Source organism: Danio rerio, chromosome 6 (genome assembly GCF_049306965.1).
Source record: "Danio rerio strain Tuebingen ecotype United States chromosome 6, GRCz12tu, whole genome shotgun sequence".
NCBI lineage: Eukaryota > Metazoa > Chordata > Actinopteri > Cypriniformes > Danionidae > Danio > Danio rerio.
In genome coordinates, this window is record NC_133181.1 from 45,500,264 (window position 1) to 45,521,503 (window position 21,240).

At 33.0% G+C, this 21,240-nt stretch overlaps 1 protein-coding gene across 1 annotated transcript; it reads right to left on the reverse strand.

Annotated features, from left to right (window-relative positions):
• Positions 1-1,371: 1,371 nt before the first annotated feature.
• arl8ba (ADP-ribosylation factor-like 8Ba) lies at positions 1,372-19,850 on the reverse strand. Its single transcript, NM_205566.1, is given in 7 exon segments — positions 1,372-2,313; positions 4,435-4,505; positions 8,970-9,037; positions 9,126-9,219; positions 9,306-9,379; positions 9,491-9,571; positions 19,672-19,850. Coding segments are annotated over 7 exon segments (561 nt in total). The 5' UTR covers positions 19,795-19,850; the 3' UTR covers positions 1,372-2,263.
• Between the last annotated feature and the right edge of the window lie 1,390 nt (positions 19,851-21,240).

Sequence of the window (21,240 nt, forward strand, 5' to 3'; positions counted from 1 at the left end):
TTTGTTAATATAACTTTTCTCATTTTCTTTTTTGTGCTTGATCAATAATTGTATTATACACTTTTTTCAGTTATCTGCTTCTCTGACATTGTGTATATAGTTTATCCCTTACTTATATACTTACAGGTTTTTGTATGCATATTTATAAAATTTGTAAAAAAAAATATTTTGTTTTACATTGTTACCAACCAGGCTGTACACTTTGAACCAATTCAATGTTGTCATTACCATTGTTGATATCATGTTTACTAAAAACACAATAAAGTTTAGGTAAAAAAAGAATATTATTAATATCAGTATTACAATGGCAAAATTTACATAAAATGCTAAAATAAACTATAATTTATGCAAAAGCCTCAACTATAAACTAATGTGAATCTTTTTGCAAATTTTAAATGAACTTTAATTAATGACACTTTTAAAACATTGCCATTAATACCAAATGATAATAATATTTTCAAAATATTTATGACAAACCTAAAACATTTTTTTATTTTCTTTAGTCTAAAAATAAAAATATTAGGGCTGCATGATAGTGGAATAAACGGACATTGTGATGCCATACATATTGCGATATTGAGTATAATTTCACCAGATGACTTGAATGGCTCTATTGGGAAAGAATTTGTAATTTCAGATCGATAATTTTGTAGGCCGGCACATATGGATGAAAAATAATAAACCAATCACAAGAATTGATAAATACAGTAGCAAAGATACAACTGAAATGAACAGTGCTTTATTTCCTGAGTCTATATATTCAGCTACATAAATTCAATTATGTAAAATTCAGTGTAAAATAAAACCAATACTGTTTTCCCAATACTGGGTTGTGGCTGGAAGGGCATCCACTGCATAAAACATATGTTGGAATAGTTGGCGGTTTATGCCACTGTGGTGACTTTTGAAATGGAGACAGAAAAAAAATGAATGAATGAAAATAAAACTGTATAGACTTCATTAATATTTCTTTAGGTTACAAATTATAAAAATTGTTGTACCCAAGCCTGAAATGCTTAAAAAGTCATAGACTTTAAAAATATATGCAAACGATAACATTTTTGGTAATATTTGGAGTAACTGCAAACAATAAATCACATTTTTTTTCAACAATAGCATTTACTAGACTATAATCCTGACTCCACATTTCAGAAGCTTCAATGTGGCTATTGCAAATGCTCACATTGCGATATCAATGCTGAAATGATATATTGTGCAGCGCTACATAATATATTTAAAAATGTATGTATGTATTCCACAGATTTGCTGCATCTGTATAATAAATGTAGGATATGGATAATAAATAATATGAATATTTAACCTAAACATCATGAACATTTTTTAATTAAAAACAACCACAGCAACACAAGATTCCTCCTACATGTTGACAATCTATTTATTGGTTCATCGTATTTACAAAAGTGCATTGATAAGAGTGGGGTTTTCAACATTTGCCTCTTTTTGTACAAATATTGAGTTGATAACGACAACAGTACAATAATCTACCTTAAAAAGCATGCCTTCGGTTCTTGCAGGTCAAAGTAAGCTGTCTTTATCCAACGTAGCTCCAGGCAGGCACACCCGGTATACTGTTTATCTTGAGGGACAGATACACACTGCACAAGGCACTTTAACTTACTCTCTTTCTCTCAGCTCATGAACACCATTCAAAGACATCACTGAGCTAAATGAAAACCTTAACCAGCAAAACATTCATCCTCTCAAAATATACTTACACTCACTTCTGTAAAAATCATTCTGGATTTTTTTCGCTAAGCTGTTCATTTACTGATTGCTCCTCATGTTTAATATTAGGAGATACAATTTGTGGGGGGAAGAGAAATGGAAAGAAATAAAAGCAACAACTGAAACAATATAACACGCTCTCATGAGCAAAACCTGACAGACTTGAGAAAGGAGAGAAAAAACATCTATATTAAAGTTTAAATTTGTCTCAGTTTTTAAATAAATTTGTTCTGGAAACCCCAAATGGAGACCACTGGAGCTGCTGGGCTTCGCAAAAAAAGGATATCCATAATGTTCATCTGACAGCAGGCTGTAAGAGGTTGAAGAAACTGATTCTGCAGGCTAGCGTCTTTTAGCGACTGATGTATCGTTGACATGACTGATGCGGACGGGAGGATTAGGGATCAGACGAGCAGGGTAGTGTGAGGGGCACGTTATGGAGAACTGTACAGTTTCACAAAGTGAGCATTGGATGTGGTGTGAGAGTAACATGGCAGCGGATAAACTCAAGACGCTTTCAGCTTCTTCTCGACTTTGAGTGCTGGATTAGCCATTGAAGTGTGATGTCTGTGACAAAACAGTATCATGTAAGTAAAACAAATCACAGATCAAACAGCAAACTTAAAGAGGCGGCTCACACAAAAATGACCTCATCATTTACTATCCCTCAAGTTTTTAAAAAAAGATTTCTTTTTGTGTTGAACAGATATTTTAAAGAAATACTGATGCCCATCAACTTCTATAGTAGTAAAAAATACAACGGAAGTCAATTAACTTCAAAAAATCTTGTTTTGCTGTATGTAAGTTTTTGACTTTTCTAAAGCATAAAAATACCATAATACGTTGGCAGATATAGATTAAGAAACAATAAACATTCTTGTTTATCTGAAAAACAATGTTAAAGCCAGATATACTGCTTAGAAAATGTGCGTTACTTGCCAGAAAGCTGCCTTTGTTTTGGATCTTTTAACCCACCCAATGTCAGTTTAGCCAATTATATTTCAGCACCCCAGGTTGCCTTTGTGGAAAACAGCGCATTTCATTTATTCAGTCATGAAGGCTCTCGCATTTCACATCCATGATCGGTGGACAGTAGCAGAATGCAAAAATGAGACACACATGAGGTGGTTATCAAGTAGCAAATAATCTTAAAATTAAGAAAGTAAACTTTAGGTGAACAGGTTACATTGTAACCCCGTGTCCTAACAACACGATACGTGACAAGATAAGCACAGAGATAAGCAATTTGGCTGTTTGCACCAGACGAAACACAACAGAAATGTATAAAGCTATTTAATAGTGCACTTACTGCACTCCAACGAAATGGTAAGGTTTATAATCTAATGAATAAATATAAAAAATCTTTAAGAAAGTACAATTTCCCATGGTTTATTTATCTTTTTTTAAGATCTGAGGTAAACTATCCACTGCTGCTTTCAGTAGTATGGCAATAAATGTTGTGTAAACGGCATTCAAACTCAAATTATTAGTGAACACTGAATAAAGCACATGAGGTGTACCTGAAGGGCTCGTTGTCATTTTTCTGTTGTTCAGCTACAAGTAGAAGCTGTTTGCAATACATGTCAGGTGTTGGTCAGAACAAAAACTCCTTTTAATATGGAAAACATTTTCTCTATCACGTGCTGTTGTTTTATTTAGGACGCAGTTTAAATCAGCCCTAAATCAGCCTTGTAGCACCACAGTCAGGCACACGGCTGTTGGTGTTGTCAATCTGGCAACCTGAGCGTGCCTGTGTTTTAAACCAGGTGTGCAATACCTAGTTCAACCACTAGGTGTCAAACTTACATACTGCAACTTTAAGATTTGACAGAAGAACGAAAATCATATAGGTTTTGAACAAGTGAACAGTCAGTTTGTTTGTTTGTATATTATAAAATAAACAATGTATAGCTATCTCATTGGAAGATTAATATAGATTAATACATTACATAATAACAACTTTATAATAAAAAAACAATTAGAAAGCAATAAAACATTTTACATTTAAAACATTAGATGCAATTTTTCTGTCTAATATTTAATAAATAACTAAGAATTCGTGAATACGGATAAATATATATTACATAATAACAACTTCATAATTAAAAAAATAATAAATAACAAATAAATTAATAAAAACGTTTCACATTTAAAATATTAGATGTGTTTTTGAAGACACATTTTATTCTATAAATAATTTAAAATTTACAAATATAGATAATACATACTGCATAAAAACAACTTCATAAAAAAAATTAAATAATAAATAAATTATTAAAGTATAAAACATTTTACATTTTCAGTCCAATATTTGATAAATAACTTGATTGAGAAATTATTTATACCCCATAACTTTTAAAAAGGTTAAAAACAGAAGCAAATAAGTATTTTTGTCCACAATGATGCCTCTTTTACATTGTCTTATTGTTTCTTTTTCACAATTTCAGAATAATGTCAGGTTTGACTACATTTTTATAAACATCCATGAAAGTATAGGAATCCTGTCTAATAGTCTTTAATACTTCACATTCTAGTAAAATATGTTTAATGGTGAGAGAAGCTTGACAGCGGTTGCATGTATAAATACAAGTGAGTCAACCTAGAACAATTCATTGAGGGAAGAGTAAAATGATGACAGAATTTTCTTTTTTTTGTGAACCATCCCTTTAACTAGAAGTCACTACTTACCAATGTTATCCTTCTCTTTGCAGGAAATAGAGTAGCAGCATATCTCTCGGTCTTGAATAGCAGCCAAGTTCCTTAAGAGATAAAAGATATGACAGGATTAACAATGCAGTGTATGGTATATATTTATATGACATATATTTAATTTTAGGCCTAATCATTTTAATACAAAGTAGCCCCAGTCGCAGAAAACAATGAAGCAAATACAAGTCTCAGCCAACAGAGGGCAGTCATTCTTACAATTCTTATGATGCGAGACCCCCAAACAGCACGACCTTTTTAATTCCTTTAGGTTAACCTCAGGTCTAGACATTATGACTCATCTCGTTCTCACAACATTCTTAGAAAACATGAAACAATCATCACAACATCAAATTGACATATGAAAGATGCCCCAACCCCCCACGGCCCGAAATATGTAATGTCTAAAACATTGTTAATTTTTACAAATAAATGATCTTAAAATTCTTCAAAGAAATTATACAGACACAATATATAAAAATAGCTTATAAAAAAACAAATAAATGAACAATTCAGAGAACAAATGATAACTTCTATTATATCTTCCATATTTTAGCTCCCATTAAAAAGAAATTATCTAAATGCAAATGATCTAAATGCATTTATATTATTTATTTATTGCAGTCAGAGAAAGTCTTTAGCACTAAAAGATCAAAATAAACTGACAAAACCAGAGCCAGTAATGCAATTCACTAATCATTATAATTCCATCAAGCATTCTATTATGGGAAACAGTAAGCATCATATGATTTGGCATAATATGATTCCAAGACTGTATAAAGCAGAGACAACAACCTCTAATTATATGAATGAGACAAGAAAAAGTAGAAAGTAGCTTGTTTTCAAGCACTGTAATATCAGCTGGTGCAGCGGTGGCAGAGATTCTTGACTATTACGCCAGAATGAGAGTAAAGTTCTTAATAATATTTGCCTAGAAAATTGTCATTTTTAATTTTCCGTCAGTTTTATTACAAGATGTAACTACAGAAGACTCAAACTTTAAATAGAAAAATTAACACAAATATTTTTTGATTTTTTTCAACAAATGGCTTATGGTATGATTTAATTCATGATGCTAATATAAGCTAAAATTGACTCTGCCAGAAAAAAAAAATAAGATAAACAAATTTTAAAATTGTAAACGATGAGCCTTTAGTAATGGTTCTTTTAACCCTTGTGTGCTGTTCAAATGGACTATCCTTTTGTTATGTTGGTGGCTGTTTTTTCCCCATTGACTTCAGTTATAACCACATTTTTTGATTGCAAAGCCATGACACCAAATAATCATGCACTCTTGATGGTTGGTGTTTTTCTCTGTAAAGTAAAACTTTTAATTTTTACTGTTGATCATCAGTTAGCAGAATTAACTCTCTAGATATGCCTGTGCAAAAAAGTTTCTGACTTTTAGGATCAAGTAAATAAAAAATTCAAAGGGTTCAGTCAAAGCAGGGCTAATCCACCTTCAGCCACTGCACAGCCCGCTGCTGGAATCAACTTCCAGAAATGAACAGGTGTGCTCCAACATTTGGCACATTCAAATCAAGAGTTAAAACACATGTGTTCAGCTGTGCCTTTACTGACTGAGCACTGTACCATGTCCAGCAGATCACACTATTATGCCTTTCTTTTAATTTTCCTTCTTTTATAACCTATTCAACACATCTTAATAAATAGTTTATAATCACTTTTATTATATCTTTTTATTATTTTTTATACTTGTCTCTTTTATTCCTGTTTATGTAAAGCACTTTGAATTGCCACTGTGTATGAAATGTGCAATAAAAGAACTATGTTTACTATGTTCTGCACAACACACACACACACACACACACACACACACACACACACACACACACACACACACACACACACACACACACACACACACACACACACACACACACACACACACACACACACACACACACACACACACACACACACACACACACACACACTATATACTTCATATAACCATATACTTTTTATTCAGAAACTAAGCTTTTCTGCACTGCAACTAATGATCAACAGTAAAATTTTATTAATTTACCACAAGGAAAACCACCAATAATCAAGAATGCATGATTATTTGGTGTCATGGCTTTGGAATAAAAAAATGTGATTATAATAGAAGTCAATGGGGCAAAAACAGCCACTAACAAAACAAAAAGGCTAGTAAATTAGCCCTGAGTGTATTGTAAGCATTTTCCTAAAATATATGTCAAAATAAAATGTCACCAAAAGTCATTCCATTTGCTAAAACACAGAGAAAGTTGTGGCCAAATTAAACTTCCGGAGTGGATGAAAACATTACCTGAACAGCACATAAAGAATAAGGTATAAAGAACCTTTCCTGCTGTATAAAATCTATTGTAAAATGGAAATGTTCTAAGCATGTTAAAGGTTGCTGGACCGTCAATACAATAAAGAAGATTTATTTTTAAATAAATTCTTTTTTTTTTTAGCTGCTATTGATTAATAAAATAGCATTTTCAGATTCATAATCTTGGAATGGTCAATGTATCTTCGCTAACAAAAAGATCAAATCTATGCAAATTTGTCTAGTAAAAAAAATAATTAATTGCTAAAGTGATGTGATGAAATTTCACAGGCGAAAATGTGTTTTTTAAACTAAAGGAAACCTTTAAGTTGTGCTGGCTAACATCTACTGCATATATAGATATGTAAATATGAATATAAATAGAGCTGTAGGTTTTGACCATTCTAATATAACAAAACGTGGTGGCTAAAAGAAACAGCTACCGATGTATCATTTATGTACATACGTATATCTATTTTGGTATATATAGAAAACAGCTATACTGCTTCATTTCCCCCCCACCCACAGGATCAAGGTTACATAAGCTAAAAAGGTCAAACTAAGTTATTTCCACTGTAATGATGAGCATTCATCACTCAATACAACTCTGGTCTATTCCGATTTCAAGCTGACTTTGAATCATAAAGCAGCAGAATAACATTTGTGTGGTGTAGAGCAGTGGTCCCCAACCCCCGGGCCGCGGACCGGTACCGGTCCGTGGATCAATCAGTACCGGGCCGCACAAGAATGAATTATCTTTAGGTTGGCAGATAAAGTAGCTGCATTTAAAGCCAAACTGGCTTTGTGGGGACGGCGCGTGAACAGAGGCATATTGGACATGTTTCAAACATTGGCGGGGATTTTGTGTGAGACTGAGCCTGCGCCCTCACTCACCAAGCTGGTGCACGATCACCCATCTTCGCTGTTAAAGGAGTTTGAGCGCTACTTCCCAACCTCAAAGGACCCACAAACGGCCAAGGAATGGAAATGTGACCCATTTGTCAACAAACCAGCTGAATCCAGCATGTCCGTGAAAGAAGAAGAGCAACTGCTGGAGATCGCAAATGACGGCGGCCTTAAACAGTGTTCGAGACAACAACTCTGCCAGTGTTCTGGATTAAAGTCATGGCAGAATACCCAGAGATCGCTAACACGGTGCTGAAAACCCTGTTGTCATTTCCAACATCCTATCTGTTTGAAGCGGGGTTTTCTGCAGTGACAGCCAAAGGAGTAGACTGGACACAAGCAACTCACTTCGGGTGTCAATAGCCCCTTTCCCCCAATAGCCCCAGTGATACCGGTAAATATATGGAAAATTTTCGGAATGACTTTACCGGTAGATTCAAAAAAGTGCTGTTCACACAGACGAGGACGTTACGGAATTTTTCCTGAAAAGAGCATTCACACATCCATTCCAAAATACCGGTAATTCTGACATCATTAACCAAAAATGAGCTCTAAACGGCTGCGCTTGTATTTGTAAACATTTGACTACATCACAAACTCTGTGGATGGATCAGTATTGTGAATAACTTCGATGACAACATATAGAGAAATACATGTCATGATATAAATGATATGTGTGTGCTGGCGTTCACGGCTGTTTCACGGGCACACGCAAAGCTTGAAGCTAAACAAACAACGGCTTATCACAAGCATCTTATCGATAATTATTTACACGGTAGGCATTAAGATGAACATATAATCGTTATCTGCCTAATTTATAGCAGCTAAATGTGTCTGAAAAACTATTCAAAGGGCTTTTATTCTCATAAACCGCGCGAACATGAATGCGTCTGACTGTTCTGATTGGCTAAAGCAGACGTCTCACGTCAGCACATTCTAGACAGGCACGCACTCTTTCCGGAAATCTTCCTTCTGCCATTACCCCCAGATTGGACCATCTCGTTGTAAAGAAATAAGCTCAGGGCTCTCATTGATTTAGCGTTATGGATAGTTTTTGATGTTATATAATATGTTATATTGTTGGAGCAATGTGTTAATAAAGTTATAACTTCCTAATGTTATATTAGCATTGTAATGTTGGAGCAATGTGCTAATAAAGTTCCATATGAGTACACAGTGGATTCACGTTTATTATTATTATTCCAACCCCCTCGTCCGCAGTAAAATTTTCAAGCGTTGACCAGTCCGCAGTTAGAAAAAGGTTGGGGACCACTGGTGTAGAGCTCCTTACATTTTTTCAATAAGCTGTTTCTCATCCAACGCATTGGGTAGATCCCTCTTGTTGCCGAGCACCAACACCTAGAAAAATTCCAAAGAAATCCACAGGAACTGAAGATTATAACACATTTAAGCAATTGTGTGCTGTAGAAACAAGCAAGTGCCTTACAGGGATTCCTTGTAACTGTGGTTTGTCTAAAAGATTGTGTAGCTCGTTTCTGGAAGCTTCAACCTTCTCCCGGTCTGCTGCGTCTACCATATACCTTTGAGGAAAAAAATAAACAGAGAAATTAACTCTGGTAGTGAATACTATTCATTTGTCCCTCATAAAAGTTGCTTAAATACTTACACTATTGCATTCACTCCACGACAGTATCGCTCCCACATGCTCCTGAACCTCGGCTGACCTCCTATATCCCAAATCTGTGCAACACACAGAAGAATTCTGCAGTACTTATATATTTAAAATGAAACATGCATGTAATATTCTAATTGAACACAAGAAGCAATGATTTAATCTGTAAATAGGCTTACCTTGATGGTGACGTTGCCTTTTGTAACCTTTCTCATGTTGAACCCAACGGTTGGTATCATATCTTCACTGAACTGGCCTGACTGGGGAGAAAAAAAAACAGACATTTACAACTCAAGGACTTGAATGGATTGAAGCGCATTTCCTTATTCCACATAAAGCAATTAAACTTCTGTGCGTAGTTTTTGTGTGTGGTTTTTACGCCCATTTTCTTTTCTCGTTGCTGTAAGTGTGGGCCTGCTGTCATTGGTAGTTACCAATGTGCTTCCCGTCAAACCATTTATTTGATTCATATGAATGATTCATAATGAAAATTCACAAACAAAAAGAACTCAAGCCAGCTCAAGGAAATTACCAAGGTACATTGCCATCTATGAACCTTCCAAAATTTGTATAATCAGCTTATTGCCATTATGGTGAAGGTTTTGTGCCAGGATGGTTAAAATAAATAATAAAACTGGATGAGAGTTTGTAATCATTGAGTAATTGTGCAGATCTAATAAAACATGTACTAAGTTTGTCCACTTTAAAATCTCAATAAGAAAGCTTGACATTTTACTTTAATACTAGAAGTAATCATATCCTTAAAAAAACACGAATGAGTCAAACAATGCAAGTTGCTATGTTTAAACCACAAGGCTAGCAGGTCTGAAGTGGTTTGCCACATTGATAGAAAAAAGTCCCTAATAAACACTTTCTTTTATTTGCCATGCTGTTGCCAGTAAAACTTTCTCTGTAAACATTACGACCACCTCACAGTATTCAGCCACACACTCTCAGGTCTTCACTGCACAGTCATATCTGTTGATGTAATTTCTTCCATTCACTACCATTAGCGGTTATCAGCCTTATTAAAAAAGACATGATGCCAACATTGAACTTTTTGCAAAAATAACTGTATCATCATGCTTACTGATACTGAGCCATAAAACTACTCATAGTGGGATGCAAGATTTTGATCACAACTCCCACACCCTAACAAACAGTATACTCATTTTAAAAGCTGGTGCACAAGACTAGCTTAAAGCACTCCTGTTTATGTTGTTGCTTTGCACACTGTATGAGAGTATCCTGTAGACACAAATCAACTGATAGACACCCTGGTAACCACAAACTGTGGCAGCAGAAAACATGAGAAAGTAAATAGTAATACAATCTATAAGTATCACTAGTAGTTGTTTTTTTAAGTTTGCATTATTTTTTAACAGTTTGCTTTTTCTCAACTTAACAGTTTCCTTAATAGTATTTAATAGTAATTTCAAATGGATTCCAACTATTTGACTTGTTTTCTAAATAGAGAATAACTGAACATTTGGCTTAAATGTCTAACTTTAATATACCACAAACCATTGACATTCCATACCATTACTGATATCCTGGGAAAGTATTGCAGCAACATTAAAGACATAAAAACTGAACCCTAATTAACAATAATTCAAGTGCATCTTTAAAGTCAATCTGACAAATACAATCACAAGTAAGCTAAAAGAGCAAAATGGAAATGACAACAGTGTTTTAAATTCTTCAAGTAGGTCCAAAAGTGATTTTTTGTCTTAAGTTGTTTAATATTCTCATGCACACTTATACAACACACTTGTAGAAAGCACCTTATATAAATATACAATGCAATACTTTCTCCATTCGCATTTGTTTACAGCAATTTATAACTTGTATATTTAAAACAATCTGTACAATTCAACATCCAGATTTCTCGACTAACTGCATCTCTGTTTAATGTTTATCATCTTTTTTTTATTATTTCATCTTTTATTTTGTTTTGTCACTTGTCACTTTATGTACACTTGAAGCTTCTGTAGCCAATACAAATTCCTTGTGTGTGTGAAGCACACTAGGCAATAAAACTGATTCTGTTCTGATATTGGCAGACAGCAGACGATTTATTAGCTTGCTGTTACTTCAGGACTGAACACAGATCCAATATACTAATACACATCAGATTTTGTTCTCAACTCTTAACCTTGAGTACGTTTACATTGACACCAAAAATCCGAAAATTTTAATATGATTAAGACAATACTCTGATTAAGAGTCTACCATGTAAACAGCAATTTTTAATTAATTTAATCCAATTAAGATCATAATCGAACTAAACAGAAATGGAATTAAGAGGTGGAGTAAGCATATTTTGGTTGCATTACAGATATGCAGAACAGACATGTAAACACTGGGATCAAACTATTGCTATCGTTTAGGAAGCAATTTGTGACAGGATAATCTATACACACAGCTGTTTGACACTATTCTCTGCATCTATCGAGTCAGTGTAGGACCACAGACACACACACACACACACACAGTGAAAAGGAGAGCGTGCGGTCTTAAATTTCATTATAACAACACTTTTCCAGCAGTTCATACTCGCATACAATATCTCGTTTGTCACGGGGGCATGCATGAAATGTTCCAGAATGAAAGAGAAAGTCCAAACTGCAATTAAAGTTGACAAATTTAAAATAAAACACCCGAAAATATATAAAAATCCAGAGGAAATGTGGACAGTGTGGTAACGCAATGACATTAATCGAATTGTGCTGTAACATGAAAATCGTGTTCATGAAAGGAATATTTAAAAAGCAACTCATGTAAACACCTTCATCATATTGTCTTATTCAAATTAAAGCAAGTAATTCGATTACTGATGCGATGTCCATGTAAACGAATTCATTGAGTAACATAAAACATGCAAAGAACTATCAAAAATCGGACTATTACAGTCTGTTTTTACATCGTTTTTTACAGTCAAGCCCAAAATATTTATACCCTTGGCAAATATTGATTTAAAGTCAACCAGCAAGTTTTGGAACTGGATTGATACTAGCATCTCCCAAAAGACAATAAGACGATGTAGGGATCATTATGGAAAACAATATTTCTCAGCTTTTTTTTACATTTAAACAAAAACTTAAAGTAAGAATTTGCCAGGAATATGAATAACATCAGGCTTGACTGTATGTGTTTACATGCAAATCAGTAAACCAGCTATGCAGAAAACCACATTTACATGAGATTCTAAGATCCCGATTTCTCACCAGCAGAGACATCACAGCCCAAACATCAGCATCAGTAGTTTAAAAATGTTGGCAGGAAATCTTTCAGAATCTAGGCTGTTTTACATTATCACTTCTTTACAGTACGCACAATATCAGCATTTTTTTGTTTGTCTTGATTATTCTGCATTTGTCAATGACATGATTTTGTGGTATATTAAGACATGAAAGCGTCAGAGTGTATAAAATATTATTATTATTTTATTATATGCGCATATCCTGTTTAGAAGTATAACCAGCTTAAGAAAGCGAATGTAAACACATTCAATGACATCATGGCAGTAATACCATAACAAAACACTTCAACAGATGTTAGACGAGTGTAGCTGAAATAGTGATAGCATGTCTGTGATCTTACAGTTGGGGGGAAAAAAGCTGGTACCCGTGTAGACAAACTGCAGAAAAGTGATAATGTGACAGTATTGTTTCAACTCTGATATTTCGGTTATCTTACGTATCGAAATGTCAAACTTTTTCACAACAGTGCTGAGAATATACATGCTGTCCTACAAAACAAATTAGCTAATGATTGCAGTGTCAACTGATCTGGCTGAACAAAATTATACTGAGTCGGCACACTATTTCAGACTGTCTGACAACAGGAAGAAAGATAACCAGTCCCTTCACACTATCAGCCATCATTACTCTAAACCATCCAGCTGCAGATAAAGATGTTCTAACAAGATATCCTGATGCTAATGCATCATTAAAAGCACCAAGTGCAAATGAAGGAGGGCACAAGCTTGCCGATTGCTATGCCTTGCTGAGAACATGATTGAACTTGTTGCTTGATTTGAACAATAAACAAGATACCAATTCACACGTGGTGACCTGAGGGGATGGGATTCCCACCTGAGGCACTGAAATGATTACACAGCAAGAGACTTGATTTAGTAGACAAAAACTATTCTCCTGGAGGCTGTGAGATGGCAGCTCTTTAAACTGAGGTTGCGATTTTGCATGTGTGGCCAGACGATGCAAAATGTATAACTAAATAAAAAAATAAATAAATAAAATAACCATAAATAAATAAATATTTCATCTTTAATCGTGTCTGAAACCTTGGTTCCATACTAGCTTTTCAAAAACATTGGATTGAAAAAGCAACATCATTGAACTACTATTATTTAGGGATGCTCTCGTCATGGTGATTGGCCAATACGGAGTAGCGATTTTGATGCTTCAAGGTAAGCCTTATATAACTTTAACATTACATAAAGCACAATTTCCCTCAAAGTATAATACTTAAGTGGAGATTCCTTAAACAAGTCTCTTATAAACATTTAGTGTGGACACATCATGGTCAGAAGCAGCTTTACAGAAAAGACTAACAATGCAATTTGGAAACTTTGCCAGTGATGGAAGAATAATTCAACGTGCCTCAATGAAGAAAAAGTTTGGAGTGCATATTTGATCCATAAGAAGTTAAAATGTGTCTTTCTCTGCTTGTAAACCTGTAAACTAGGGTTGCACGGTTTACCGGTATCACGATGCTATGGCTCCAAAATACTGGCGGTGTCACTGTAGTTTGTAAACTGTAGTATCGTCATTACTGGTTTATCTATTCTACAATAGATAATGTTGCATGTGGAAAAGTCACTTAAATACTCACACATTTGTGCAACAAAAGACCGTTTTATTTTAATAGTTATGAAGCCCTTGCAAAACGGTGTAGAATCTGAACCTTTTATGGTAGCTTATTTCATGTTTTCAAACGCTTCAGTTCTGAATCGGTTAATTTCTGTTCCTGGTAATATGACTTAGTAGCAACTACAACCGTGACAATCTCTTTAAAAGAATGACTCACAAAGTGACATTTTGAATTACTTTGGATTGTTGCCTGATAATAACAAAAAAAAAAAAAAAAAAAGATGTAAACCCCAAAATAGCAACAGCATACATTAAAAACTATTTTTTTACCACTTCATATAACTTAATTTTGTTGGTACAAATTGCCCTTTTGTAGCAAAATTAATTTAGTATAATTTGTATACGTTTATTTTAATCTATTATTTGTTGGTCAATTATCTACAAAACAAACAAAATGAATAAATAAATTTCAGGTTAAGTGAGATGCAAACAATCCTTTTTGGCCTTAAGAGAACTATGAATTAAATACAAGTATGCTTATTATAACATAACCATAGTATTTCTGACCATTTTCTTTATAATTGGAGTTATGAATTACAGTATCGCAATACTAGCACTTGGTATCATGATTCTTTAGCTGGTATAGTATCGTAAAATGTGATTATTGGCCAATCGATCACAGTTAAATATTTTTAATATTATTATTATTATTATTAATAGTAATACATAAAGGTATTTAGTAAAATCAAATGCATGTTAGAAACATGCTGAAATCATTAAACTTATTCTATTTAACATCAATTGATTAAAAGCTTGAGAAAACCTCATTAAGGACCCCATCAAATTCATTTTTATAACAGTTCATTTTACCTTTTAGTGTCAGTTCATTTGCCTCAGTTTATACTATTTTACCTGTATAAATGTTTTGTTTTTTACTCTCAAAGTGGTCATAGACATGTTAAAGAAATATTTGTTGTCCTTGTGAATATTCAAGATCCAGGACAAGCAGAGAGTAAGTAAATTAAAAAGGTAATTGAAATTAAGGGGGGGGGACTATAATGTAATTTCTATAAACAATGACGTCAATGTCTTGTTCAGTTGGACCAAAGTCAAATATCAAACAAGAACATAGATGTCAACCGATGAATGCTCATATTTCATGATGCAAAATCTGACTAATTCATTTACCGTTTAAGTGATGAATCACACTAATGCAGTCACATGATAATGTATGCAGCCACTTTGCTAAAGTTTTGCATACCCATGATTCAAGCACGCCAGACATGCAGAAGATCTTTAGATTCAAACAACTATACCTTTAAAGTTCAAGCAGGCATTTTTGAGAAAACCACATTATGACATTAAAAAAGTACACACGTGCTCTCCGACACTTTAGAGGAAGTGGTCACAGAACAGACAGTTATAAGTATAGACAAGGCAAATGCTCACACTTGATCCAATAACTAAAGCACACCTAAGTCTGAGCAAAACCAATAGAATTAGTTTACCACATTTACCACAAACATTTTAACAAACATTTAGACCACAAACATTTGAACATTATAGAGACTAGCTTTCTGTCTATCCTTCACAATGCAGCTTAACTGCTGTGACCAGCATATTGTTTTATTCATACAACAAATCACATGATGAGGACCACGTCACCAGGAAGTACTGCATTAAATGAGTCTTGTGACTTCTGCCAGAAATTCTCACATTGCTTAAATTCCGATGCACAGATGTGGGTGCGTGCACAACACTTGTGTTTACAGACAGACAGATAGTCAAATAGACTTTTAATAATAAATGTATAATAATTAATAAGTATGATGATAATAATAATATTAATAGTACTCCTACTACTACTACTAATAATAATAAATAATGATAATAATAATAATAATAGTTCTACTAAAGATAATAATAATAGTACTTCTACTACTACTACTACTACTACTACTACTAATAATAATAATAATAGTTCTACTACTACTACTACTAATAATAATAATAATAATAATAGTTCTACTAAAAGTAATAATAATAGTACTTCTACTACCACTACTACTACTACTACTACTACTACTACTAATAATAATAATAATAATAATAATAATAATAATAGTTCTACTAAAGATAATAATAATAGTACTTCTACTACTACTACTACTACTAATAATAATATAATAATAATAATAGTTATTCTACTACTACTACTACTACTACTAATAATAATAATAATAATAATAATAATAGTTCTACTAAAGATAATAATAATAGTACTTCTACTACTACTACTACTACTACTACTAATAATAATAATAATAGTTCTACTACTACTACTACTACTAATAATAATAATAATAGTTCTACTAAAAGTAATAATAATAGTACTTCTACTACCACTACTACTACTAATAATAATAATAATAATAATAATAATAGTTCTACTAAAGATAATAATAATAGTACTTCTACTTCTACTACTACTACTACTAATAATAATAATAATATAATAATAATAGTTATTCTACTACTACTACTACTACTACTAATAATAATAATAATAATAATAATAATAGTTCTACTAAAGATAATAATAATAGTACTTCTACTACTACTACTACTAATAATAATAAAAATATAATAATAATAATAATAGTTATTCTACTACTACTACTACTACTAATAATAATAATAATAATAGTTCTTCTATTACTACTACTACTAATAATAATAATAATAGTTCTACTAAAGGTAATAATAATAGTACTTCTACTACCACTACTACTACTGCTACTGCTAATAATAATAATAATAATAATAGTTCTACTAAAGATGATAATAATAATAGTACTTCTACTACTACTACTACTACTACTACTACTACTACTACTAATAATAATAATAATAATAATAATAATAATAGTTATTCTACTACTACTACTACTAATAATAATAATAATAATAATAATAATAATAATAATAATAATAATAATAGTTCTTCTACTACTACTACTACTAATAATAATAATAGTTCTACTAAAGGTAATAATAATAGTACTTCTACTACCACTACTACTACTACTACAACTAATAATAATAATAATAATAATAATAATAGTTATTCTACTACTACTACTATTAATAATAATAACAACAATAATAACAATAATAATAATAATAATAATAATAATAATAATGGTTCTTTTGAAATTTATATTTTTCCAAAAATCCTAAATACACAAAGATACAAATATTCTGCATATTTCAACATTGCTTGAAAGAAAACTTTAATCCTCCAAGAAATGTATCCAAGCAAAATACTTTAAAGATATTAAAAAAAATCAGGTTGAATGACCCTCACACATTACTCCCTAAAAACATAAACAAATGTGCGTTTAACCGTAGCTGCCATATTAAATGTCTTTGAAACGCACCACTTTAAACTTTCAACAGTTTTAAGGGTGACACTGCAATAATACTGAATTTGTCAACGTTATCATGAGAAATATTTAAAAAAACATTTTATTAGTTAATTTCAACATTTGAAAATGCATTAATATGGTCAAAAAACTCATATTAAAGAATATGAACTAAGAGTGAACAGGTATATTTATATCAATAACGTTTTTAAAGATTAATGAATACTATTAAATATGGTACTAAAAAGTGATCTCAATTACAGAAAATAACATTTTCAATGCCCATATTGAAGAAAATAATCAGAAATAAAAAATTATAGAAATAATTTTTTAAGGTAGAAATAGAAAATCTTTTTTTCTTAATTTAAGAATGCATTTCTAGATATTGCACAAACATATAATGATTTGCACAAGACACCAGACTGGTTGAAGAGCATTTTGTATGTACAAAAATTTATTGTGCACCTGTCTTTAGTCAGGAATAATCTTGCAGATTTCCTTCATGCTTATTCTGAGTACAAGATTATATACTTTTATTGCATTCAGAGAGTGTCAATTCAGACCCTATGATTGTGTGATAGTGGTGAAGTTGATTTTATATTTTCACATTCAGACATTCTTCTTAATAATGTAATTTCAGAAAAGTAATATTTGCAAATTCCTAATAGAGAAATCATATTAGAAGCCAGTGGCTATCAAAGTGCAACATTGTTCACAGTCAGTTAAATAATGCTAATATTGTTTTGAAGTTGTACTTGCATGCTAATTCAGACTGAATATTCAAAGTAGCATAGATAAACAATATAGGGGGCGTTAGATTAACTAATGTGCGAATATAAATCTAACTTTACCTCAATGATTGTGTGTATAATAAACATTGCCACTAACTGCAATACAGAGGAACAGCATATATTATTAGAAACTCACATGTAGGCCCATGCAATTGATTGTATCATGTCACTGCTTTGCATGTATATGTACAGACAGGTAACTTACTTCTGACTGATGATACCTGCATTGTTGAATACTGATGTTATGGAGCAGCAAAAACAAACTCATTGAAAACAGCAACAGGATATTGGAGCATAAAACCCTGAACAAACCGTTATTCAGAAAAACATTAATTAAGTGATGTTAAATATTCTTCTTTAAAACAATGTAAGACTTTAAAGAAATTGTGTTTTCCCCACACATTACTGAATGCACATGTACAGTGCCCAGCATAATTGAGTACTCCCTACTTTGAAAATGAATATTTGGATCCATTACTCTGTGAATATAGGCAATGCATTACAAAATATCAACTAATTTTATTTTATTTTTTTGCTTTTCTTGATGTCTTTTCTTTTTTTAAATTTGTACTTAATATTTTTCAATAACAATTTTGGGTGTACTAGTTTTTAGACCGTTATCATAAGTTATTTGTAAGATAAGCTCCAGAATCCAGATTTGGCTTCAGTACTGACTTATCTAATGTATATGGACAAATATATATTGTAAAGCTTACTATTAATAATATGAATTTAAAAGAGAGATTTGTGAGGGATGTACTTATATATGCTGAGCACTGTAAATGAGAACAACATTGTGCTGTAAATCTGCATTTTTGAGATACAAATAAAACCTCCACAGTGTTTATGCTTTACATTTCTCACCTCTTTTATGATCAGAGAGTATCCATAACACAACAACTACAACCAGTTAACTTTGCAGAAAGTTCACCACCAACTGGGTGATGACTTGTGTTAGATCACGAAAATGGCTCTGGATTCAACTGGGATGACATTATATGCATGTAAATACTGTGATGTGTGCAGACCATTACACTAAATGTATCCAATAAACTGTCAACAGATTTCAACAGAACCCATGGACTGCGCAATCACATTATTGATAGTCATCTGGGAGCTAATGTTAGCCGGTTAGCTTTCCAAAAACGTAGTCCCGAACAAGTCTTTTCCAGGCATATACTGTAATTATGTGCTAATTTATCTCCGACATTTGTCAGTAAAGCAGGTGTGTTAATCGCCTGGAAGACTAGACAGAAATGCAGTCTCTTGTATTAGCTGAAGTGGCTCATGCTAAATGCAAAACACTCACCGCGATTACGTTAACAAATGTCGTTTTGCCTGAATACTGCAGCCCGACGAGGGTTAACTCCATCTCTTCCTTCCAGAAGAGTGACTTAAACCAGTCCAGGAGACGGTTAATGAGTGCCAACATTGTGATGCTAGATTTGACTGATCTGTGGTGGTTTTCGGCTGTTTGTAATGTTTTTCACCACCACCAGAATCGTAGTGTTTGGGAGGAACTGGCCGTTGTCATATGACTGTGAAACGTTTGCGAACTCAACGTGTTCAAGCAGGTCGAAGCTGCGTTATTTTTGCGCAACCTTGAAGTGGCCATGGAAAGTCCAACTCGTCTCAGCGAAAAGGTTCAGAAAGTTCACTTTAAAATGTCAATCCTGTAGATCTTTATGTCATGAAGAAACATTGTGACAAAGATAAATCAACACATAGTGATAGTGTGTTAAGTAGACCTAATACTGCATCGACTAACGTTAGCACTGAGGAACATTTAAGTTGCAGCGTTTATTAATCTTTTTTATATGGAAGCATATGAGTAGCATAATTCAATTCAAAATGTAATATGCAAAATGGCAATGCAATATGTTAAATGGCAATGTATTTCTGTATTTGAATTTGCATTTTCCAAGACATATGAGCAATGTTTGGTGCAGAATGAAAATGTAAATTAAATTACATTGTTTGCATTTCTCATTTCAAACACTGTTTTAATATGTAAATTGTATCCACATTTTAAAGCTTTATAAGTAGCAAAATTAAATTGAAAATGCTATACACAAACTGAATTTGATGTGAATAAAGTACAAGCAGAAACTGTAGCAAAATGATAATTTAAATGTTATTTGTCCTAAATGCATTTACACTCGCGTCTAGGAAACGCAGGATTACATTTTCAGCATAACAGCATGGGATGTGTGTAGCAAAATTAATTTTGAAATGTAATATGCAAAACGATAATGCAATATGTAAAAGGCAGTGTATTTCTGTATTTCAGTTAGCATTTTCCAAGACATATGTGCAATGTTTGCTGCAGAATGAAAATGAAAATGAAAAAAACATAATGCATTTTCATTTAACACATCGCGATGAATGAAAGCCGATTTGAAATTGAAAATGCATTCTGGCCTGGCCACGCCCACAGACGGCCACCGTTGCTGCCAGGCGGGTTTTAGGTTATGTCGTCACAGCTGCCGCGAGGACTATTTGGGACATTTGGCAGCATAAACATGGCGAAGTCTGTTCCTCAGCGGCTTCGTGAAGCTGCACGAGCCCTCGAGCTTGAACTGGGAAATACTTTAGAAAGCCAATCACCTCCTAGCTCAGTAAACTTGGCTTAAGGTGTGATATTCGCGCACGCAGTTTTAGGGATCATCTGCAAATTACATCAACAGAACCAAAACGCACAGTAACGCAAAGCAGAAAAAAATTGAGGAGATTCCAATAAATGGTTAGAGGCCAGACTGATTTAATACAGGTAGCAAAGCTACTATACCTCTAACTATATGGTACATACAATGCAGAAATAGGCAATAGCTCTTGTCACAAGCATACAGTACACGTCAGCTAAAGCCCCTTTAGGTTC